The sequence below is a fragment of the Schistocerca piceifrons genome, chromosome 1, assembly GCF_021461385.2.
Source record: "Schistocerca piceifrons isolate TAMUIC-IGC-003096 chromosome 1, iqSchPice1.1, whole genome shotgun sequence".
NCBI lineage: Eukaryota > Metazoa > Arthropoda > Insecta > Orthoptera > Acrididae > Schistocerca > Schistocerca piceifrons.
Genome location: NC_060138.1, coordinates 1,126,064,994 through 1,126,091,309, shown reverse-complemented (window position 1 = coordinate 1,126,091,309; position 26,316 = coordinate 1,126,064,994). Strand labels below are relative to the sequence as shown.

At 40.1% G+C, this 26,316-nt stretch overlaps 1 protein-coding gene across 2 annotated transcripts in view; it reads right to left on the bottom strand.

Moving 5' to 3' along the window:
* LOC124779165 (serine/threonine-protein phosphatase 6 regulatory ankyrin repeat subunit A-like) overlaps nucleotides 1-26,316 on the bottom strand; it is a 303,064-nt gene that overhangs the window by 11,703 nt on the left and 265,045 nt on the right. For both annotated transcript variants that reach the window (XM_047253694.1, XM_047253693.1), the window contains exons 14-15: nucleotides 25,728-26,033; nucleotides 22,098-22,199 (exon numbers count right to left, since the gene is read on the bottom strand). In XM_047253694.1, the coding sequence (XP_047109650.1) occupies nucleotides 22,098-22,199; nucleotides 25,728-26,033 (408 nt within the window). The remainder of the gene's footprint in view (nucleotides 1-22,097; nucleotides 22,200-25,727; nucleotides 26,034-26,316) is intronic.

Below are 26,316 nucleotides of genomic sequence, written 5' to 3'. Positions count from 1 at the left end.
ACCATTAGAGAGGGAAGGTTGTTCAATCAGCCATATCAACTCCACATTAGAAATAAATATAACTAATGAAATGTGTATTTTAGAAAATATAATTAAGTTAGATTGATAAAGAATCTAGTTGCCAAGCAGCAGCAGCAGGAGAATACACATACAAAGTTATTTAAATTTGCAAGCTTTTGGAGCCAATGGCTCCTTGAAACTTCCTGGAGGATTAAAACTGTGTGCCAGGCCAAGACTCGAACTCGGGACCTTTGCCTTTCGCGGGCAAGTGCTCTACCATCTGAGCTATCCAAGCACGGCTCACGCCCCATCCTCACAGCTTTACTTCTGCCAGTACCTCGTCTCCTACCTTCCAAACTTAACAGAAGCTCTCCTGCGAACCTTGCAGAACTAGCACTCCTGAAAGAAAGGATATTGCGGAGACATGGCTTAGCCACAGCCTGGGGGATGTTTCCAGAATGAGATTTTCACTCTGCAGTGGAGTGTGCGCTGATATTAATGGCTCCTTCTTCTGACACAAGAGTTCAAGTGGATGGAAAAGGGGTGAAGGAAAAGGGCTGGTGAGATTTAGATAAAGGGGTAAAGTTTGGAAAAGTCACCCAGAACTCTGAGACAGGATCAGAAGGAAAGACTGATTGTTGGGGACTGCACCAGATGAAATTTGAAATCCTGAGCACTTAAAGCTGGAACATAGGGTAATAGGCAAGGCAAACATTACTGAAAAACATCATGTATGAGTTAATAAGAGTGGAAAACACAGTGCATTGTATACAGCAGAGGTGGGATGGTGGAAAACAGATGGGTCAGAAATGGAAGATACAGAAATCCAAAAGGAAGTGATGAAAGGAATAGTTACTGTGAAGAAATGCTGAGACTGAAGAAATGAACATAAATTATGGCCGGGTGGGCATCAAGAACTGAAACCATGTTGTAACGCCAGTTCCCACCTGCAGAGTGCTGAGAAACTGATATTTGGGGGAAGAATCCAGATGGCATGTGTGGTGAAACAGGCACTGACACGATGGGATTGTGAGCAGGATATTGTGTGTTGCCAGCTTACACCCTTTGCCTATGCCCATTCATCCTAACTGATGGCTTGGTGGTACTTATGCTGACGTAAAAGGCCAAAAACTGTTTACATTACAGCTGGTATATGCCGCGTCATTTCATAGGCGGCTCTCCGTTTGATAGTGTATCTTTTACCTGCTATAGGGATGGTATAGGTGGTGATAGGAGGGTGTGTAGGGCAAGTCTTGCAGAGGGGACAGTTACAGGGGTAGAATGAGCATAGGGTCTGACAAAAATATTGTGGAGATTGGAAGGGGGGGGGGGGGGGGGAGGGTGACGGAAAGCTATTCTAGGTTTGTACGGCAAAATGTCAGACAAAAGGGACGTCATTTCAGTGCATGATTTTAGGAAGACATAGCCTTGTCGAAGTAGCTTATTAATACATTCAAGATCAGGATAATATTGAGTGACAAGAGGTGTACTCTTAAGCTGTTCTTTGGAGTGATCAGCAATTCCGGGATGGATGTGATGGCCAAGGAAATCTGATTTTGAACTACACTAGTGGGGTAATTATGTGCAGTGAAGGCTGAGGTGAGAATGGTGGTGTATTGCTGTAAAGAGTCTGCATCCAAACAAGTATGTTTGCCTCAAATGCCAAGGAGGTATGGGAGGGAACATTTGAAATGGAAAGTATGTTAACTGTCAAAATGTAAGTACTGTTGTTTGTTAGTAGGTTTAGTGTGAGGAGAAGCATGTAGCTGACCTTCAGTGGGGTGAGGTCAGTGTCAAGTAAAGTGGCAGGGGAAAGTGCAACTGTTATTTACTTTGCCTCATAATCAAGAGTAAGCTATCTCATGTCCCACACCTTGCAGTTTTCCAACAGTGAAGTTTTTGTTCACCTCATAACAAGTTCCACCTATGTTTACTGGCGAAGAATGCCACTGAATACAATAAATAGTCTTTACTCTTTCTTACAGGAAGTACTTCAGCAGCAACTGCTACATCATCAAGGTCTTAGAGTTTACTCTGGTGGCACTCCTTCAATAACTACTCATGTCATATGCCAATATAACCAGCTACATGTGACAAGCAATGTCCAATCTTCTTCAAAGAACAATGGTTACCGCAATTTTTCAGGTCTGTGTTTCCTTCTGCTACAGTTTTTACAAACAGCAACACAGTGGACTTCGGCAACTGATGACTATTCACAGAATGTTGAGGGCAATTTAGAAAGTAATTTTCACTCATATTAACTAAATGAAATACTTTTTAGGCTTGTTTCAGAAACTTTATTATTATTGTACAACTTACATTTTGGGTCACAAGCCCATTTTCTGGTACAGATCACAAAGATGAAAACCAAGCAAAGATAAATATGAAACTTCCTGGCAGATTAAAACTGAGCACCTGACCGAAACTCGAACTCGGGACCCTCGCCTTTCATGGGCAAGTAGTCTACCATCTGAGCTCCCCAAGCACAACAAGCGACCCATCCCCATAGCTCCAATTCTGCCAGTACCTCATCTCCTACCTTCCAAAATTCACAGAAGCTCTCCTGCATACCTTGCAGAACTAGCACTCCTCTCTTCCAGATTGTAGAGCACTTGGCCATGAAAGGCAAAGGTCCCGAGTTCGAGTGTCTGTCTGGGACATAGTTTTAATCTGCCAGGAAGTTTTATACTCCACTGCAGAGTGAAAATTTCATTCTGAAAGTAAACATGCCAATTTTTTAATCTATCAGTTCTTCAATTAAACTATGAAGGTTATCTCTGATGACAATTTGACACAGTTATATCTGTATGCTACACATTCATTAAGCCACATTTACAATAATTATGAATAACATACACTGGAGAAGAGCTATGAGCACAGGAATTTGTGTAATTATTGTAACATTGTCTAAATGGGGTTAACTGAGTCTGCTTATTCAACAGAAACTGTGGAGATACACACACCTGCGTTTTAATTACTAATTGAGCGACTTTGTATGTTTTCCCTCTGAGTGCAGGCCTTCTAATTTTACTACATATTTCTGGTTTTGGTTTAAGAAATGTTCAGCAAAAGATGAATCTGTTTTCTTTAATCTCCAGTTTCTATAGTGTTCTCTGAGCCTAGTACAGAGGCCCTACCAGTCTGTCCAGTAGAGCACTGACACTCTCAGCATATGATCTTATGAACCCCACTTTTCATGATAGCTACTTGTTTTAATTTTGAATAGAAGAAACCATTGTTGTTGTTGTTGTTGTTGTGGTCTTCAGTCCAGAGACTTGTTTGACGCAGCTCTTTATGCTACTCTATCCCGTGCAAGCTTCTTCATCTCCCGGTACCTACTGCAACCTATGTCCTTCTTAATCTGCTTAGTGTATTCATCTCTTGGTCTCCCTCTACAATTTTACACTCCATGCTGCCCTCCAATACCAAATTGGTGATCCCTTGATGCCTCAAAACATGTCCTACTGACCGATCCCTTCTTCTAGCCAATTTATGCCACAAACTTCTCTTCTCCCCAATTCTATTCAATACCTTCTCATTAGTTATGTTATCTACACATCTAATCTTCAGCATTCTTCTGTAGCACCACATTTCAAAAGCTTCTATTCTCTTCTTGTCCAAACTATTTATCGTCCATGTTTCACTTCCATATATGGCTACACTCTATACAGATACTTTCAGAAATGACTTCCTGACACTTAAATCTACACTCGATGTTAACAAATTTCTCTTCTTCAGAAACACTTTCCTTGCCATTGCCAGTCTACATTTTATATCCTCTCCTCTTCGACCATTATTAGTTACTTTGTTCCCCAAATAGCAAAACTCATTTACTACCAGAAGTGTCTTATTTCCTAATCTAATTCCCTCAGCATCACCCGAGTTAACTCGACTACATTCCATTATCCTCATTTTGCTTTTGTTGATGTTCATCTTATATCCTCTTTCAAGACACTGTCCATTCCATTCAGCTGCTCTTCCAGGTCCTTTACTGTCTCTGACAAAATTACAATGTCATCGGCGAACCTTAAAGTTTTTATTTCCTCTCCAAGGGATTTTAATTCCTACTCCGAATTTTTCTTTTGTTTCCTTTACTGCTTGATCAATATACAGATTGAATAACATCGGGGATAGGCTACAACCCTGACTCACTCCCCTCCATACCGCTGCTTCCCTTTCATGCCCCTCGACTCTTATAACTGCCATCTGGTTTCTGTACAAATTGTAAATAGCCTTTCACTCCCTGTATACCGTCAGAATTTGAAAGAGAGTATTCCAGTCAACATTGTCAAAATCTTTCTCTAGGTCTACAAATGCTAGAAACGTAGGTTTGCCTTTCCTTAATCTTTCTTCTAAGATAAGTCGTAGGGTCAGTGTTGCCTCACATGTTCCAATATTTCTAAGGAATCCATAATTGATCTTCACCAAGGTTGGCTTCGTCCAGTTTTTCCATTTATCTGTAAAGAATTTATGCTAGTATTTAGCAGCCATGACTTATTAAACTGATAGTTCGGTAATTTTCACATCTGTCAACACCTGCTTTCTTTGGGATTGGAATTATTATATTCTTCTTGAAAGCTGAGGATATTTCGACTGTCTCATACATCTTGCTCACCAGATGGTAGAGTTTTGTCAGGACTGGCTCTCCCAAGGCTATCAGTAATTCTAATGGAATGTTGTCCACTCCCAGGGCTTGCTTTGACTTAGATCTTTCAGTGTTCTGTCAAACTCTTCATGCAGTATCATATCTCCCATTTCATCTTCATCTACATTCTCTTCCATTTCCATAATATTGTCCTCAAGTACATCACCCTTGTATAGACCCTCTATATACTCCTTCCATCTTTCTGCTTTCCCTTCTTTGCTTAGAACTGGTTTTCTATCTGAGCTCTTGATATTCATACAAGTGGTTCTCTTTTCTCCAAATGTCCCTTTAATTTTCCTGAAGGCAGTATCTATTGTACCCCTAGTGATATATGCCTCTACATCTTTACATTTGTCCTCTAGCCATCCCTGCTTAGCCATTTTGCACTTCCTGTCGATCTCATTTTTGAGACATTTGTATTCCTTTTTGTCTGCTTCATTTACTGCATTTTTATATTTTCTCCTTTCATCAATTAAATTCAATATATCTTCTGTTACCCAAGGATTTCTACTATCCCTCGTCTTTTTTACCTACTTGATCCTCTGCTGCCTTCACTATTTCATCTCTCAAAGTGACCCATTCTTCTTCTACTGTATTTCTTGCCCCCATTCTTGTCAATCGTTCCCTAATGCTCTCTCTGAAACTCTCTGCGGCTCCTGGTTCTGTCAGTTTATCCAGGTCCCATATCTTTAAATTCCCACGTTTTTGCAATCTCTTCAGTTTTAATCTGGAGTTCATGACCAATAGATTGTGGCCAGAGTCCACATCTGCCCCTGGAAATGTCTTACAATTTAAAACCTGGTTCCTAAATCTCTGTCTTACCATTATATAATCTATTTGAAACCTGTCAACATCTCCAGGCCTCTTCCATGTATACAACCTTCTTTCATGATTCTTGAACCAAATGTTAGCTATGATTAAGTTATGCTCTGTGCAAAATTCTATCAGGCGGCTTCCTCTTTCATTCCTTACCCCCATTCCATATTCACCTGCTACGTTTCCTTCTCTTTCTTTTCCTACTACCGAAATCCAGTCACCGATGACTATTAAATTTTCGTCTCCCTTCACTCTCTGAATAATTTCTGTTACCTCATCATACATTTCATCATCTGCAGAGCTAGTTGGTATATAAACTTGTACTACTGTGGTGGGCATGGGCTTCGCATCTATCTTGGCTACAATAATGTGTTCACTATGCTGTTTGTAGTAGCTTACCCACATTCCTATTTTTTTATTCATTATTAAACCTACTCCTGTATTACCCCTATTTGATTTTGTATTTATAACCCTGTATTCATCTGACCAGAAGTCTTGTTCCTCCTGCCACCGAACTTCACTAATTCCCACTATATCCAACATTAACTTTAACCTATCCATTTCCCTTTTTAAATTATCAGGAGAAAGAAACTGTTATGTCAGTACAGCTGTGCCAGCTCCATTGCACTGTATCACATCCCACCACACAGGCTTATTTCTTCCATGCCAGCTGCCATTGGGTTTATTTTCATGTTCCAAATGACTGACTCAACAATAAATGTAGAACCAAATGTAAGGAATGGGATTAGCAGAACTATGATCGAACCCTCACTGCTCTGGCAACATAACCCTGTATTATGGTTCACACAACTGGAAAGTGAGTTTAAGCACAGATATCGTCAGATGAAACTAAATAAAGCTGTGTCATCGCAGCACTAAATGAAGGTCTGGCTGCCAAAGTGCAACACATCCTCACTGCACTTCTGAACACCAAATGATATGCATCTATTAAAAATGTTTTAGCGACATGTCTATTGCAATTAGAGGGGAAGCGATTGGAAAAGCTTCTGCAAATAGAAGAATATGGCGATCACAGCCCATTGCAACTTCTATGTTGTCTAAGGAAACTTGCGAGTAATTCTGTCAATGACGATATACTACAAAACATCTAGTTGTAATGCCTACCTTCCAATACACAGAAAATTTTAATGGTCTGTGCTGGTGTTTTGACAGCGCTAGGACAGACGGCAGATAGATTAGTGGAAATGTATCCATCTGTGAGTGTGTCAACATTAGTTTCACAGCAAGATAATGTGCCTGTAGTGACTCTTTCATCCCTGCAGTCACTGTTAGCTGAACTGACTACACAAATCGGTATGCTGCAAACGATGAGCACTCATAGTCAGCTATGTCATCGATCATTATGAAGCCACAATCAGTCACCTGACACACTGAATACTGCTGGTACCATAAGACGTTCAGCAGCAATGCCTAGAAATGTATGCTACCATGCAAATGGAAACATGAGACAGAGTGCATATCTGCAGCAGCTATTCCTGGCAATAGCAGACATTGCCTTTTCATTACAGACTGAGATACAAAAATACATTATTTGGTAGACACAGGGATGAAAGTGTCAGTGTACATGGCAACCCAATTACCATGTTGCAACTGCGATGATTACTGCCTATTCACCGCCAACGACTACAAGATCAGGAGATATGGGTGCGTGACACTAATACTTAATCTCAGATTACATTGCAGATACAAAAGGCAATTTATAGTGGCAGATATGTTGCAACCTATTCTGGAAGCGGATTTCTGTCTGCCTCGATAGCTGAGTGGTCGAATGCTGTACAAAGGGGCCCAGGTTCGATTCATGGCCAGGTATGAGTCTTCCTCCACTCAAGGACTGGGTATTGTGTTGTCTTCGTCATCATCATTATCATATCATCCCCATCAATGCGAAGTGGCGTCAACTCAAAAGACTTGCACCAGGTGACCAGTCTACCCGACAGAAGGCCCTCGCCACATGACACTTCATTTTCAGCTGATTTCTTATTTTTTTATGGACTGGTTCCCGACTTATGACATCAGCGGTTGACAGATTCTACTATTAATCTGGATAGCTGAGGAAAGGTATTCTGTGTCACTCAGACAACAGTATGCACAATTTCAGAGGATACTCCATACATAAAACTGTTATGAAAGTTCCCCAAGATTACAAAACAATCGCACACCCTGGTGCCAATGAAGCACAGAATAGAACACCATACTCTTACAACACCAGGGCCACCAATCTATGCCCATCTTCAGTGTCTATCACCAGAAAAACTGAAACTCATGAAGCAGGAATTTTGTAGCTTGCTGACACAAGGCATCTATCAAGCTTCTAGCACCAGTTGGGCAGCCCTGTTACACATGGTACCAAAGAAGCATAATGGATGGTGCCCTTGTGGTGATTACTGCCAACTCAATGAAAAGACCACTCCTGATCTGTATCCAGTGCCACACATAGAAGATTTTGCTTTCAACATACACGGTAAGACAATAGTCTCTAGTGCTTACTTAGTGCAAGTGTACTATCAAATTCATCGTGTAGTACCAGGAGACATACACAAGACAGCTGTAATGACACCTTTCAGTCTTTTTGAGTTTTATCAGAATCTCTTTCAGACTGTGTAATATGGTGCAGACATTTCAACACTTTAGGGATGAAATCAAGAGATCTGGATTTCTGTTTTGTCTACATAGATCACATTTTAGTGATGTCTTTGTCAGAAGTGGAACATCTAGAACGTTTAAACCAGATATTTGATCATTTACGTATGCAAGGCCTGGTTATTAACCCTGCAAAGTGTACTTCTGGGGCAACAGAGATTCAATATCTGGGATATACGATCAACGTCATGGCATCCAACCCCCTCAATATAAGGTGGAAGCCACAGTCACGTATTTCTACAATTAGGAAGCTATGTCATTTTCTTGGCATCAGTAATTTCTATCATAAATTTACATGCAATCATGCACTAGTAACAGCTCCATTGAATGAACTTCTGAAGGGTGCACCAAAGCCAATTAATAAAGTGCAATGGACAGACAAAATGGATACTGCTTTCCAAGTTGTAAAAAAAAGCAATAGCAGAAGCTACACAATTAGATCATTCATTATCACATGTCCCACTTGTGCTCATGGTAGATGCATCAGCTACTGCCATCAGTGCTGTACTTCAGCAACAAGTGGAACATAGTTGACAGCCACTCGTATTCTTCAATTGCAAGCCATCACTGTCACAGCAATGCTGGGCAACTTACAGTCAAGAGCTATACGCCGCATATGCCAAGGTTAGGAAGTTCCAGCACTCATTAGAAGGCCGACACTTTACCGTATACATGGACCATAAGCCACAGACATATGCTTTCAATATGAAACCAGGGAAAGCATCACCAAGACAACTTCAACATTTGGACTATATTAGCCAGTTTATGACTCACAAAGGAAGGCAAATGTGTCAGCAGACGCTCTCTCATGTGTTGAAGCTATGCAACTGATTACGAGATCCTAGCTCAATCCCAGCAGTACATTGATGAGCTACGCATTTTATTGGATAACCCAGCAGGATAGACTGTGTGACGTAGCACAGTGGTTAGCACACTGGACTTGCATTCGGGAGGACAATGGTTCAAACCTGCATCCTGCCATCCTGATTTAGGTTCTCTGTGATTTTCCTAAAACATTTCAGACATGTGTCAGGATGGTTTCTTTGAAAGGAAACGGCAGACTTCTTTCCCCTTCCACCTCTAATCTAAGTTTTTCTTCTGTCTCTAATGACCTCATTGTCAATGGGACATTAAACACTAATCTCCTCCTCCTCCCAACAGGATTGAAGTTACAAAACAGGACTGTACCAGAGATAAGTGTTGTACTGTGACACGTCTGGCATAAAAGTACAACTGTTCATAACTCATCAATTTCGATCACAAGCAACTGTGTCAGTGCACAACCTGGCTCATCCCTGGGTCCCACTGCAAAACTAGTCAGAGTTTCGTCTGGCCAGGAATGGATGCAGACTGTAGGACATTAGTCAAAATCTGCATTACATGCCGGAAAAGTAAGATCATTTGGCATATTGAGACACCCTGAGGCACATTTCTGCCTCCAAGTCAACACTTCAAACATGTTCATACAGAAATTGTGGAGCCCCCTCCAGTATCAGAAGGCTACAGCTACGGCCTCACGGTCATGGATCGATTTTCAAGATGGCCTCAAGCTTTCCCTGTGAAAGACATTACAGCTGAGACACTAGCACAAATGTTCTTCAATGGGTGGAGCACCCAGATTGACATACCGGTACACATTACAACAGATCAAGGACGCCAGTTTGAGGCTAACCTGTTCAAAGTTTTGCCCAGTTTGTTGGGCACTAAGTGCATTCATACTACTGCTTATCACCTGGCAGTGAATGGAATAGCAGAATGCCTGCATTGCCAACTGCAGTCAGCCCTTCAGTGTCATGCTACACAAAACTAGGTGGACACATTACCCATTGTGCCCCTCGGTCTCCATACACCATTTAATGGCAACCTGAAGGCTATGCAGCAGCTGAATTAGTGCTATGGACAAACACTGTGCCTACCACCAGGAAGGTTTATGAGTAATGTGACAGATGATGCAGTTGATGTATCAGAGTTTGTCAGCAAATTACAACTGCACATCTGAAACCTTCAGCCAGTGACACATAGAGAGCAAAGTAGATGACACCTGTTCCTATTCAAAAACCTCTTCAGCTGCAACTGTGTGTTCGTATGAAATGACATGGTGTGCAAGCCACTGCATCCACTGTATGAAGGGCCATATACAGTGCTTGGTAGAAGCAACAACACTTTTAACATAGACATCAGATGCCTTTTACGATACACAAGATACAATGAAGATGGCTTGCTCCATGACTGCCGAGGATAAAAATGAAGTATCTGAAATTACACATGTCCAACAGGATGCCAGCAAGATGTGACAGCCAACAGGCACTGTAAAAAAAAAAGTGACACTAAGTGAGGTTCCCCCATGAAATGCTGACACCACTGAATTCAGTAATAAAATACCTGGTTTCCAGAAAACAGTGACAATGCATGCTGGACGTTATGTCTGATTCAACCCCAGATACCACTGTACTGGGGGGGGGGGGGGGGGGCAGGGTGGAGGGGGTATGAAGTCATGTAGAGCATTACATCATGATGATAAGCACAGTGGCAGTGTCGGTAAATACTCCATGACATGTACAATTCTATGTATTGTGTTACTGTTTGATTTTTCAACTAGTTTAGTCTTCCACATTTCATGTATTAGGAAATCAGATGTACCTACAGATGCGAATATCAATACAATGTAATACGTGGAAATAAATCATTAGCTCTTAGAAGTTAACCACACTACAATGATCACTGGGTACAGTAGGGATTTGGCTTGCTTCTCCTATTTTTTGTTGAGAATTTTTTCAATAATGTTGGAACCAATTTCATTATTTGTGGCTGTTGTTTTTTCTTGTATTGACTTCCTGGGCACAGTCTTCTTGGGACAGGACGACAGAAAGGAGATGGTGAGTCATATGTTGGAATACTGCGTGTTTGTAGGCAGTTAGATTTTGAGAGAAAGCTGGGATGAAAGTGTCAATCAAGTAACCTTCCTCATAAATTTTAAATTTATGGTTGCTATTTTATGTCTAGGAAACTAATGGTGGAACCTCCTAACTCCACACTTACCTTCATGTTAGTATGTCACAGGTTCATATTTTCCAAAAACTTCTAGAGTTGTCTGGTGGAACCTTTCTACATTCAGTGAACATCACTGACAGATCTGTACCAATACACAATTTGTTTTGCCAGTGGTACACTCTTCAGAAACTCAAGTCTCCCACATGTCCATCAACATGGATAGAAGTTGGCACCCCTGGCACAGACAGCACACACTTGAATACTCTTGGGTTCTATGGAGCTATTGTGACAGATGGTTACTTGGGGGTGGGGGGAGGGGGGGTAGTGGCATGGGAATTGGGGAACTAAATGGGTCTCTTCCATGGTATTGCAACATATCTTCAAGGGATAAGAAAATAGCTGAACAGGAAAGGAAGATTACAGCCCTTAAGGCTGGACTGGATAGCGCTAGGGAGGAACTGATGAAGTTAATAGGGGAGAAAGGAGAAGACAGGTGGGAAGTGGTAGCAAGGAACAGGGGCCACAGAAAGAGAACAGTATCTGACAGGTTCATCATTGGCACAAAGAATAAATTTGTCATGCTACTTCAGTTAACTAAGGGAGAGGTTAGGTAGATGTAAGTGTAGTTAATATGCAACAGACTTTCACCAGGAAACCAAATGTTCCTAAAAAAAAGTAGAACAGAGGAGGAAAGTTCTGTTAGGCAGTAACCACAGAAGAAGAGTGGGCCAGATCTTGCAGGAAAAACTAGGTGACAGGTACCAGGTGACAAGGTTTTTTCAAGTCCAGTGTACACCTTAGCAAAGTGCTAGAGGGTCTAGGATCATTGTGCAAGAGTTTTACAGAGCAGGATCATGTTATGATAATGGGTGGAGCATGAAACAGTATGATATGGATGAGAGCTACAATACTGAGTGTTACTTGGTAAAGAAAGCATCTGCTAAGAACCGTACAAATGTTGTCTTCCTTAGTGCTTTCATGCAGTACAATCAGCCCCAACTGGACAGCTCTGTCAGAAGGGTCAACATGGAGTTAGATCATCTCCTTCGGGTGTCTACTTTGTCAGGCATACCATAGGTTTGGTTCCTGTTCATACTATTAGTAGGTGGGACTTCACACAACGTGGCCTGCATCTCAATAGGAAAGGGAAGGGTCAATTGGCTGGGATAACACTTCAGTTGACTTAGCTCAAATGAAGCAGGTGATACCGAGAAATACCCAAAAATACAAGAGAATGTGGTATCAAACACTTCAATTTACATCACCTCAAATGACGCATGCGATTCCCATCAACCCCTGAACAATAAAAGAAAATGGTATAGTACACTTCAATTGACCTATAATACACATAAAATGAGACAGGTGAGTCCAATCAACCCTCCGACATACAAAACAATACAAGGAAATATTACCGAACACATATTTTAACTTATAAAGCACCACTATAAGACACAATACAACAAAAACCATACACACCTATCATCAACAACAATAGAAACTACACTACAAAAATCTTTTGCAACTTTGTTTGGCTCCCGAAATGGCATAGAGGATGGGTGGTATCGCCTGCTTCAACCGACCCAATTTTTAATACAGCTGAAAATTTATTTAACTATAAAACTACAGTGAAACTTACATTAATAGCATTACAACAGTTTCCAAACTGACTTTAGTTCATTGCTGCTGTAGTCTTCACGCCTTCTTACTTTACTCTTGCTATCAGTAGCAAGATGTCTGCCTTTCATGAACCAAGTGCATACATAGTCCATGGGCTGGAACAACATCAGTGGAGGACCAACCAACTTTATGAACATCAGATTACTGACTGTGGAAAGATGAAATGAAGCTCTTGTTGGTGAGATGATCAGATTCATTTGGGAAAACCCACGTTCACATTCACTCATTGATATAGCAACACATTTCAGTGCATTCTGAAGATGAAGGACGGACGCTGGAATTTTCTTCTCCATCAAATACTCCTGAAATCCTCTACATGTTTCTCTCTCTGGAAGAGCAAAACGACCACATAAAGTTTTGATATTTGTTTCACCATATGTTATTCCAGGATTCTCAGGGCAATTTGATGAGTCCAAAACTTTTGCACATCCAGAGATAGCAATATCCTCTGTCTGCAGAAGACGATTCTCCATCCGCTGTTTCAGACAATCGTAAAATATGCTGGGCTCAAGATGTCTGAGTTGCCCCCTTTTCCAGTGGAATTCCCTGAAGTTTAGCTCTTAGACTGCTTTGAGAGCTTCACAGTAATGAGGACCTCAGCTCACTCTTCTTTCTTCAAACACCAACAGCTGATTTCTGATCTTCTGTTGGGCAGAATACAGTGTAATGTATCTTGACTGTAGCTCAAGACTTAATTGTGATAATTCTTGAAGGGCATCACACATTAGAGCCAAGTCGAGAATGAAGTCAACTTTGGTAATGTACTTCAATAAACCACTGTACATACCTCTGTCAGTTGATTCCCTGCTTTGATCGTCTTTTGCAGCTGTGAAGTGAGCAACCAAAGCCTTAAAGTTTTTCCACAATGAATCGCAAAGGATATTGGTAGTGGGACAGTAGAGACATCTATCCATAGCTCGGTGTTTCAGTGTACGCATATCCGTTTAGCACTACCATCGCCCACTATTAGTGGGCGAAACTACTACATGCTTGTCGAACTGGCTGCCAGCGATTCAGTTGTTGAGAATGGTTGCCGCTGCTTCGAAAAGTTTGAAACAGTCAATGACATCACTTCTCCCACCAAAGACTGCACTGGTATAATTTGTATTGCAATTACCAACACGAAAAAATTTAATAAAATATTTACGTCCATGAAATAAATCTTTGGCACTTTTCCAAGTTCTCAACATCGTAAAAAAAATTACTTTGCCGACAAAAATGTTTAGGGGTACGCATCCCCCAGCGTTACCCCAGAAAAACAACACCGTGAGTACTTCTTTTTTAGGCTAAGATCAGTGTCCAATCATCCAACAGTCATTGAAATTAAGCTTAAGGAGAAGCTCAGACAGGCAAGTACTAGAGATGTTAAAGTATCACAAGATTCTGATAAAAGTATAGTGAAAAATAACATCAGTTTATTGCATCAGAATATCAGGGGATTAAAAAACAAAGTAGATGAGATTCTTGTTTGTTTAGAAAATTTAGAAACTGAGGTTGGAATAGATGTACTGTGCCTGTCAGAACATCATACAGTCAAAGACATGGAAAAGATAAATATAGGTGGATATAAGCTTTCAGTACAAGAAAGCAGATACACTATGGAGAGAGAAGTTGCCATATGTTAAAATTTATCATATCATCATCATCATCATTTAAGACTGATTATGCCTTTCAGCGTTCAGTCTGGAGCATAGCCCCCCTTATACAGTTCCTCCATGATCCCCTATTCAGTGCTAACATTGGTGCCTCTTCTGATGTTAAACCTATTACTTCAAAATCATTCTTAACCGAATCCAGGTACCTTCTCCTCAGTCTGCGCCGACTCCTCCTACCCTCTACTGCTGAATCCGTGAGTCTCTTGGGTAACCTTGCTTCTCCCATGCGTGTAACATGACCCCACCATCTAAGCCTGTTCGCCCTGACTGCTACATCTATAGAGTTCATTCCCAGTTTTTCTTTGATTTCCTCATTGTGGACACCCTCCTGCCATTGTTCCCATCTACTAGTACCTGCAACCATCCTAGCTACTTTCATATCCGTAACCTCAACCTTGTTGATAAGGTAACCTGAATCCACCCAGCTTTCGCTCCCGTACAACAAAGTTGGTCGAAAGATTGAACGGTGCACAGATAACTTAGTCTTGGTACTGACTTCCTTCTTGCAGGAGAGAGTAGATCATAGCTGAGCGCTCACTGCATTAGCTTTGCTACACCTCGCTTCCAGTTCTTTCACTATGTTGCCATCCTGTGAGAATATGCATCCTAAGTACTTGAAACCGTCCACCTGTTCTAACTTTGTTCCTCCTATTTGGCACTCAATCCGTTTATATTTCTTTCTCACTGACATTACTTTCGTTTTGGAGATGCTAATCTTCATACCATAGTCCTTACATTTCTGATCTAGCTCTGAAATATTACTTTGCAAACTTTCAATCGAATCTGCCATCACAACTAAGTCATCCGCATATGCAAGACTGCTTATTTTGAGTTCACATATCTTAATCTCACCCAGCCAGTCTATTGTTTTCAACATATGATCCATAAATAATATGAACAACAGTGGAGACAGGTTGCAGCCTTGTCTTACCCCTGAAACTACTCTGAACCATGAACTCAATTTACCGTCACTCTAACTGCTGCCTGACTATCCATGTAAAGACCTTTAATTGCTTGCAAAAGTTTGCCTCCTATTCCATAATCTTGTAGAACAGACAATAACTTCCTCCTAGGAACCTGGTCATATGCCTTTTCTAGATCTATAAAGCATAGATACAATTCCCTGTTCCACTCATAACACTTCTCCATTATTTGCTGTAAGCTAAAGATCTGGTCCTGACAACCTCTAAGAGGCCTAAACCCACACTGATTTTCATCCAATTGGTCCTCAACTAATACTCGCACTTTCCTTTCAACAATACCTGAGAAGATTTTACCCACAACGCTGATTAAAGAGATACCTCTGTAGTTGTTACAATCTTTTCTGTTTCCATGTTTAAAGATTGGTGTGATTACTGCTTTTGTCCAGTCTGATGGAACCTGTCCCGACTCCCAGGCCATTTCAATTATCCTGTGCAGCCATTTAATACCTGACATTCCACTGTATTTGATGAGTTCCGACTTAATTTCATCCACCCCAGCCGCTTTATTGCACTGCAATCTATTGACCATTTTTTCCACTTCCTCAAATGTGATCCTATTTCCATCATCATTCCTATCCCATTCTACCTCGAAATCTGAAACATTATTGCTCGCATTTTCACCTACATTGAGAAACTCTTCAAAATATTCCCTCCATCTGCCCAAGGCATCCACAGGATTCACCAGCAGTTTCCTGACCTGTCCAAAATACTTGTCATTTCCTTCTTACCTCCCTTTCGAAGACTGCTAATTACACTCCAGAATGGTTTTCCAGCAGCTTGACCCAATGTCTCCAACCTGTTTCCAAAGTCTTCCCACGATTTCTCCTTGGATGCTGCAATTATCTGTTTGGCTTTGTTTCTTTCTTCGACATAACTTTCTCTGTCTACCTGGGTTCTGGTATGTAGCCATTTTTGATACGCCTTCTTTTTCCTTTTACAGGCTGCCTTGACTGTATCATTCCACCAAGCTGTTTGCTTCATCCTACTTTTACACACTACTGTTCCAAGAAATTCTTTAGCCACTTCTAGTACTGTGTCCCTGTACCTTGTCCATTCCTTTTCCAATGACTCTAATTGACTACATTCAACTAACTGGTACCTTTCTGGGATCGCTGTTATGTACTTGTGCCTGATTTCCTTATCCTGAAGTTTCTCCACTCTTATCCTCCTACATATGGCCCTGACCTCCTGCACTTTTGGCCTCACAATCCCAATTTCACTGCAGATTAAATAATGATCAGTGTCATCAAAGAATCCCCTGAATACATGTGTGTCCCTCACAGCCTTCCTGAATTCCTGATCTGTTATTATATAGTCAATGACAGATCTGGTTCCCCTGCCTTCCCAAGTATACCGGTGAATGTTCTTATGTTTAAAAAAGGAGTTTGTGATTACTAAGCCCATACTGGCACAGAAATCCAAGAGTTGTTTCCCGTTCCTGTTGGCCTCCACATCCTCTCCAAATTTACCCATAACCTTTTCATACCCTTCTGTTCGATTTCCAATCCTGGCATTAAAATCACCCATGAGCAGAACACTGTCCTTGTCCTTTACTCTAACAACTACATCACTGAGTGCCTCATAAAAACTATCCATCTGATCTTGATCTGTCCCTTCACAATGCGAATATACTGACACAATCCTAATTTTCTTGCTAGACACTGTCAAATCTATCCACATCAGTCGATCGTTTACATACCTTATTGCAACTACGCTGGGTTCCATTTCTTTCCTGATGTAAAGCCCTACACCCCATTGTGCTATTCCTGCTTTGACTCCTGACAGGTAGACCTTGTATTCTCCCACTTTCTCTTCTTTCTCACCCCTTACCCGAATGTCACTAACAACTAAAACGTCCAGCCCCATCTTACTTGCAGCCTCTGCCAGCTCTACCTTCTTCCCAGAGTAGCCCCCATTGATATTAATAGCTTCCCATCTCATTACCATTTGTTTGCCAAGTCGTATCTTAGGAGTCCCTGGTTTGTCAGTTAGAAGTGGGACTCCGTCACCTCCAAAGGTCCGAGGCATTTTGCTCTGATTGTTGCCAGCATCATATTTAAAGTAACAGGGAAGCAGGTTGCTAGCCTTACTTGCCCCGAGTCCCATTGGGTTTTACCCCTAACGGCTGAGGGACTAACCGGTGGATTTGGTAGTCTTTGCCGTATGAACACAAAGGTGAACACGAATCAGAATATGTCCGAGATGCCCAGCCTTATTCCAAAGCAACTGGTATCCCGACTGTCGGGACCACTTACTTGCCCACTCATACGTTGCCCATGGTTCATGAACTAGGACATGACTACAGGAACCCACACCATGAAATTTATCATAGTGTGAAAAATTTAGAAACTAAAAAAAATCTGTGGAGAGCAACATTTGAAAGAATGTGCCTGTGGGCTTAAACTAAATATCAGTACTTTTATAATTTTAGCTGTGTAGAGGTGTTCCCATTGAGAAATTTTCAGCTATTTCTGAAAAATTTGGATTTTTGGTTGTGCCGTCTGTCAGACAGATTGAAAGAAATTATTGTTTCTGGGTATTTAAATGTAGATATTCTGAAAGAGTCTGATAGAAAGCATGACCTTCAAGTATTCCTTGGTTTGTTCAATTTGACATCACTTATTGATTTTCCTATTCCAGTAATACAGGAAAGTAGCACACTGAAAGACAAATGTAATCAGATAAAAACTTTTTCTGCTAAGAATGGTCTTTCTGATCATGATGCAGCAGGTAGTTACAGCATATGACGTAGCTCCATGCAGTAATGCAAAACAGTCCTCCAAAACAGTGTGTTCACTTGATGCTTTAACAATTGCAAATTCTAGGGAAAGCTTGCAAGAGTTACACTGGGATGAGGTGCACAAGGAACCTGACGCTAATTTATATTTTAATCTATTTCATGGTACCTTTGAGAATATATCTGAAAACAAGTTTCCCTAAGGAAAGAGTTAAATATAATTGTAAGAAACCATCTAAAAAGCCATGGCCTACTAAAGCCATAAAAATATCTTGTAAACAGAAAAGGAAAATGTGTCTTATAGCTAGAAGGAGTAATGATGCAGAAACACTCACACATTATAAAACCTACTGCACTGTATCAAGAAAAGTTATCAAATAGTCCAGAAGTATGGGCATTATGTCTGAGATTAGCACCTCTGATAATAAAATTAAAACAATCTGGAACATTGTTAACAGGGAAGCAGGGCAACTGAGAGCACAGGAAGACTATATTTGTATCAAATTCAATGAAAATTCTGTTAACAAAAAGTTTGAAGCAGAAAATACTTATAATAATTATTTTTTAGTGTTGCTGAGAAAATACAATCCAGCTGTTCATTAGAAAATACAACACAGTATGTGGAAGAGGCAATAGCCATTGATAAAACTGAATAGCTATTATAAAACTGAAATTCAACCCACTTCTCCTACTGAAATTAGGAAAATAATAATTTCACTCAAAAGTAAAAGCTCACATGGAGTTGATGGCATTTCCACCAGAATTCTAAAAGCCTGTTCCCAACAGAAGAGTAGGATTCCCAGCCACATATGTATTATCTCACTGAAACAGGGCATTTTTCCAGCCACACTGAAATATGCTACTGTTAAACCATTGCATAAAAAAGGGGATAGGTCTGATGCTAACAACTACCACCCATTCTCAATTCTGACAGCTTTATCCAAAATTCTTGAAAAAGTATTCAAGAGTGGCTTCACATTTTTATAAAAATGAAGTACTAATAAAATGTCAATTTGGTTTTCAGAAAGGTTTTTCAACAGAAAATGCTATACATGCTTTCACTAACCAAATATTAAATGCTTTGAATTACCGAACATCACCCATTGGGATATTTTGTGATCTCTCAAAGGCTTTTGATTGTGTGAACTACAAAATTCTTCTAGATAAGCTTAAGTATTGTGGTATGAGTGGGACAGTGCACAAATGGTTTAATTTATATTTAACTGGAAGAATGCAGAAGGTTGAAATTAACAGTACAAATAGTCAGCAAAGATCAGCAGAGTTCTCTAATTGGGGAGGTATCAAGAATGGTGTCCCACAGGGTTCAGTCTTGGGTCCTTTATGGGTCTTAATATATATTAATGACTTGTCACTCTAGAATCATGAAGAAGCAAAGCTAGTTCTTTTTGCTGAGGATGCAAGTATAGTAATCAGAACCTATAAACAAGAAACTGCTGAGGAAATTGTAAATAATGTCTTCCAGAAAATTATTAAGAGGTTCTTTGCAAATGGACTCTCACTAAATTTTGAGAAAGCACAGTTTATATGATTCTGTACAGTAAATGGCATAACACCATTGATAAACATAGACTATAAACAGAAGTCTGCTGCTAAGGCAGAAAATTCAAAATTTCTGGGTGTGTGTATTGATGAGAAACTGAATTGCAAGAAACACATCAATGATCTGCTGAAATGGTTAGGCTCAGCTACTTATGCTATTATGGTTATTGGTTTTTGGTGATAAATATGTCAGCAAATTAGCCTACTATGCTTATGTTCATTCACTGCTTTCATATGGCAACATATTTTGGGACAATTCATCATTAAGAGAAAAAATATTCATTGTGCAAAAGTGTGTAATCAGAATAATTGCTGGAGCCCACCCAAGATTGACTTGCAGACATTTATTTAAGGAACTTGGGACATTCACAGTACCTTCACAATACATATATTCACTTATGAAATAATCCATCTCACTCGAAAAGTGCATAGCTACAACACTGGTGGAAAGGATGATCTTCACTTTTGTGGGTTAAATCTGATTTTGGCACAGAAAGGGGTGAATTGTGGTGCCACAAAAATCTTTGGTCATTTACCGAATAGCATTAAAAGTTTTGTCAGATAGACAACCAGCATTTAAAGGCACATTAAAAGAATTTCTGAATGACAACTCCTTCTACACAATGAATTTTTAGATATGAAGTAGTAACTATAAAAATATAAATCAAGAAAAGGATTATATCATGTAAAGAAAACTTATGTTAAAGTGACACATTCCACGTCATTACAAAATGTCGTATTCATGATCTATGGAACAAATATTAATGTAATGCAATATTTCTGCTAAACGCTCTGCTTATTTTTAGGATTTCCCTTGAAACTAGAAATCATTTTGATGTAAGCAACATTTTGCTGATTAACTATGTTCAGCTGTTCTTGTGGATTACTGTTATGCAAATACAATGCCTGTGACATAATATCTACATAGTCTTTCACAGGAATTCGTGACACAGGCTGTGTATATAAAAAAGTATAATTTTGCATTTGCTGTAATCTTAACATGTGTTAGCTTGTTCACAAAATCTAAACTGTTACTGTTATATTTCCCTTTGAAGTTCAGTTTTTTTCTTAATGATGACATTCATTCTCCTGGCAATATTGTGCACTGATAACTGTACTGCAGACACCACTTGCTGGATTGCCATGTCTGGTTTGTGGACTTTGGGAGAGCCATACAGCTCATCTGAAGAATACTGTTACCAGAGTAAACCGGAGTACTTGTTTACTAACTGCTTAGAATGTGCATTGTATTCAGCGATTGGATCCGTTTGTAGCCTTAGTAGCTGAACTGACTGGAAAAATTATTCCACTTTGTTTGAATAATCTGCTTAATTTAACAGTACTTCAGTCCCTCCTTTATGTGCTTTAGTCAGAGTCATATTACTGCCTTCAACCCTAGTTTTAAGTTTTCTAGGAATTTGTTGTTCTTCCTGTATTGCAGTAGTAGTAGTAGTAGTAGTAGTAGCAGTTATTGTAGTAACAGTTGTTGTTGCAGTTGTTGTTGCTACTGTGAATGCTTAATTACTTCTCACACTGTACTTTCTTAGCTATATCTTTCTGTAGGGCTAATTGTAGATCTACTTTTCAATGGTCTAAAATTCTGAATTCAATATCATATCTCAGGTGTATTTGTGGCCTTCTGATAGTAAATGGTGTCCTGGAGCACCTTATCACTTCTGAAATTACATGAAAATAACTACTTTGTCATGCTGCACGAGAGATAAGATACTATGATAATGACTGAGAGTCAGATCAGTGGTATACACAGGATGGTCAAACAAATTTCAGTTGAAACTTGGCAGTTCTTGAAGCATGGTAGAGCTGTACATTCCATTTCATTTGTTCTGAATTTCTCTTCACAGCCTTTTAAGTATTTTTCTGTGCACTGATGAACTGCCTGCTGCATCCCACCCCATAAACTGCATTATCAAAATGCCTTTCTAATGACAGTAATGCCATTTTAAAAAGGAAAGGAACAAGTAGTAGCCTGGTGATATTTCAAAAGCTCTTGTGTGCTGATGTGAACCCAGTCAATAGCCTGCTCCTTTTTCTCAACATTCACATTTGGAAACCATGTGTCACCACCTGTAACCATTTGATCAAGAGGATTGTACCCTTTTGTGAACCACTTTAGAAGTATATAAGCTAGACACATTCTGTGGGTCATATTGTTGCAGGAAGAAAACCTGGGAACTTACTGACCACAAAACTTGCACTAGCCCAATCTGTTAGTAACTATGTCTCATGAAAGGACATAAAGACATAAGAAGGACATCAAAACAACAACATTAAAATAATTAGATGCATGTAAGTGGCATTGCAGTAAAACTGTAACATTGCATGTGATTGTGTGATAATATTCTATAACTAACCTGAAAGTCTTCTGCTTCTACAGCCAAATGAGCTATTCTAACCCGAGACTCTTTCTCAGTTCCTGATAAATCTGACCCAGCATCCAACAGCAGTTTAATTACCTGCAAAAAACAAAGTTAACATTAGACTTTGAGCTTATGTCATTTGTATGGTGGTGAAGTTTTTCTTTATGGGATCCTTAAATAAAATGTTCTTGTTGCATTAGTAAGAAGGTCTTGACATCCCCCACCCTTATTGTCAGAAGAAACTGACTGTCATGGCTGCTACTGTGATGTCATTTAATACACAACAGTTCAGCCTGTGATTGGCCTCTCAGCATCAGTTACCCACTTTCATATTCTAATTGGGATGTAATCACTGTTCCAGTTAAAATTATTGCTGCCGATTCTGATTTCAACAAACTCCTGAAAGACAAATGCCAGCAGACCAATGAATCAGAGAAGATACTTATATCATTGAGACATAATTATATGATGAGACTTGCCAAACAAAAGCGCTGGCAGGTCGATAAACACACAAACAAACACAAACATACACACAAAATTCTAGCTTTCACAACCAATGATTGCTTCATCAGGAAAGAGGGAAGGAAGGGGAAATACGAAAGGATGTGGGATTTAAGGGAGAGGGTAAGGAGTCATTCCAATCCCGGGAGCGGAAAGACTTACCTTAGGGGGAAAAAAGGACGGGTATACACTCGCACACACACACACATATCCATCCACACATATACAGACACAAGCAGACATATTCAAAGGCAAAGAGTTTGGGTAGAGATGTCAGTCGAGGTGGAAGTGCAGAGGCAAAGATGTTGTTGAATGACAGGTGAGGTATGAGTGGCGGCAACTTGAAATTAGCGGAGATTGAGGCCTGGTGGATAACGGGAAGAGAGGATATATTGAAGAGCAAGTTCCCATCTCCGGAGTTCGGATAGGTTGGTGTTAGTGGGAAGTATCCAGATAACCCGGACGGTGTAACACTGTGCCAAGATGTGCTGGCCGTGCACCAAGGTGTGTTTAGCCACAGGGTGATCCTCATTACCAACAAACACTGTCTGCCTGTGTCCATTCATGCGAATGGACAGTTTGTTGCTGGTCATTCCCACATAGAAAGCTTCACAGTGTAGGCAGGTTAGTTGGTAAATCACGTGGGTGCTTTCACATGTGGCTCTGCCTTTGATCGTGTACACCTTCCGGGTTACAGGACTGGAGTAGGCGGTGGTGGGAGGGTGCATGGGACAGGTTTTACACCGGGGGCGGTTACAAAGGTAGGAGCCAGAGGGTAGGGAAGGTGGTTTGGGGATTTCATAGGGATGAACTAAGAGGTTACGAAGGTTAGGTGGACGGCGGAAAGGCGCTCTTGGTGGAGTGGGGAGGATTTCATGAAGGATGGATCTCATTTCAGGGCAGAATTTGAGGAAGTTGTATCCCTGCTGGAGAGCCACATTCAGAGTCTGATCCAGTCCCGGAAAGTATCCTGTCACAAGTGGGGCACTTTTGGGGTTCCATGCACCCTCCCACCACCGCCTACTCCAGTCCTGTAACCCGGAAGGTGTACACGATCAAAGGCAGAGCCACATGTGAAAGCACCCACGTGATTTACCAACTAACCTGCCTACACTGTGAAGCTTTCTATGTGGGAATGACCAGCAACAAACTGTCCATTCGCATGAATGGACACAGGCAGACAATGATTGTTTTGCTGCACACAGCACTGGACTATCATATGTAAATAGTATCTTGTACTTAGCCATTCTCAGAAACTATGTGGCCACTGCACATGGTAACACTTATGTGCATGGCTTGATAATGGGCTAATATCCGTAACTGGTCACCACTTAAATATAAATAAACTTCTGCACAACTCTGAAGGTTTTATAATTTCATTGAATATAAAATATATCAGTACTTAATTCAGCCTACTTTTTACTAATGACTATTAATTATTATGGCTTCAGCTCACAACAGAGAACTTAACTGCTGCATGGCAATTCAGACCACAGAAATCAATCTTGTGCAAAAGAATTAAACAGACTAAAAGGAATTACATATTCATTGCCATATTTGATTCAGCACATCCACACTTCATTGTCATACAGATCAGCACAGGGCTGCAATGAGTCTTGGCAATAGGTTCAATTAATTAAATAAAAAAGTACTTCAAGAATTTAGTTCAAACTAATCTGCTGTGCAGGATTAAATTATTTCAGTTACACAGGGGAAGGCTGAGTTAGACACTTGCAGAGACAATTCCTTCATGTAATGCATGTTTGGACCCATTCCCCATGCCACATATAAATATCAACTTTTTCCAAATTTTGCATGTCTGACCTCTCAGTGGAACTTACACTTTGCCTCAGTTTCTGCTAGTCCCTGTGCTCTTCATACCTTCCATTGCTCTTCCACATCATTCCATCCTCCTTATACTACACTAACCTCTCACTCTAATCTTACTTTTCTGGGTCACTCTGTTGTAACCATTATTATCCCATATTCCCTTTGCACTACTCTGGATCTTCCACTTTCCCCAAGAACAAAAGAGTGACCTGTGATGAATATAGCTATCATTAAATTGTAAGGCGAGGGGAGTAACTGCCTCACTTTCAGTGCAAAATCAGGAATATAGCACTTAATTACAGTGGAACACTGTAGTAATTATTTTTGCAACAGAATCTTATCAATTATGTTAATTCATTTATTTAATCAGCAGCCGAAACATTGATACGAAACATCTCCCACAGGAATATTAGCCGAACAGCTCCTCAAGCTTAGGGCATGGTCAAGCTAACTCATATATTAGGCTGCTACTTGGTGATTAATACTATCCAAAACAATTGGGAGTGTTTCATGCCACCTGGTGAGTAGATTTTTTTATCTATCCAATTACTTAACATGATCTCCTTTTGAAGTCACTGAGAATAAAAATTTGAATTATAATATTTCAAATCAATTTCAAAGAAAATATTGTCAATAAATAAGTTATTTATTATGTAAAATATTATCTTTGGTGTATGCACCATCTTTGTTAATAGTTAATAGTGGAAGACGTATGTTGTCAGTAAGTGATTGTACTGCACTGTTCTGTACTGTGTGTGTGTGTGTGTGTGTGTGTGTGTGTGTGTGTGATGTCATTTCATTTCTTTAAAATTCAGACACATACAAATATCATGCAGTGCAAGAATGATTGAAATTAAATATTGTGTATGTAATATAAACTGTCTGCAACAAATTATTTCAACATTCCTATTTTAATCTAAAACCTGAATATCCTCATGCATGCAGAAGAATACTTCTGGATACTGAGAAAAGTACATCAAACAATAACAGTAATTTAAGTAAAGAAAATTACTTAATTAATTTTTGGAACAATCTTTATTTTATGAATAATTCAACCTTTGGTTGTAGTTCACAGTGGGAGAACAAATTATGAAAACATACGCAAAATAGTTATTTGCAAAGTTTGTAATTAAAAATTAATTATTCTAGATATAAGTACATAGGTTTGACTGACTGTTGCTCATTGCCCCTTCTAAATGAATTTCAAAGGAGGGATATGAAGTAAATGTCGACCAATATAAATCGTAAAACTAGGCTTCTGACAAAGTAAAAACTTAATAAAGAGAAATTTACTTGATAATTCTGGCAATCAATGGCTGCTTGCAGTGCTGTTCTCCCGTTGTGGTTCCTTATACTGACACTGGCACCTTCAGACAAAAGTAGCTTTACAGCAGGCTCGCTTCTGACAGCCAGTAGCAGTGGTGTGCACCCATCATTGTCCTGCACATCGATGCCTCTTGGTGTCGGCTGGTCTGCTTTCTGAAGCAGTAACTTCAGTACCTCCGCACTACCAGCCTCAGCTGCCCAGTGCAGAGGTATCCTACCAGTGTCATCCTTTGCAGTGACATCTGCACCAGCAGCAATCAATTCTTCCGCAATCTGTAAATTAAAAATGCTTCAAAGTTACTATGTAAAGTAAAACAAAGGCAACCACTCACCTGGAGCTGACTGATCAGTGGCACATACAATCACACAATAGAAACAGTATTTGACTAGCTTTTGTGCTACTGCCCTTTCTCAAATAGAAGTACACACATTCACACACAGAGCTACACAGACACCCAAATTTGTACTCCCACACCCATGGCAAGACTGACTGTTGATTATCAATAGTAGGTGGCTAGGCAGACAGAGGTGGGAAGGGGTATGGAAGGATGCAGGA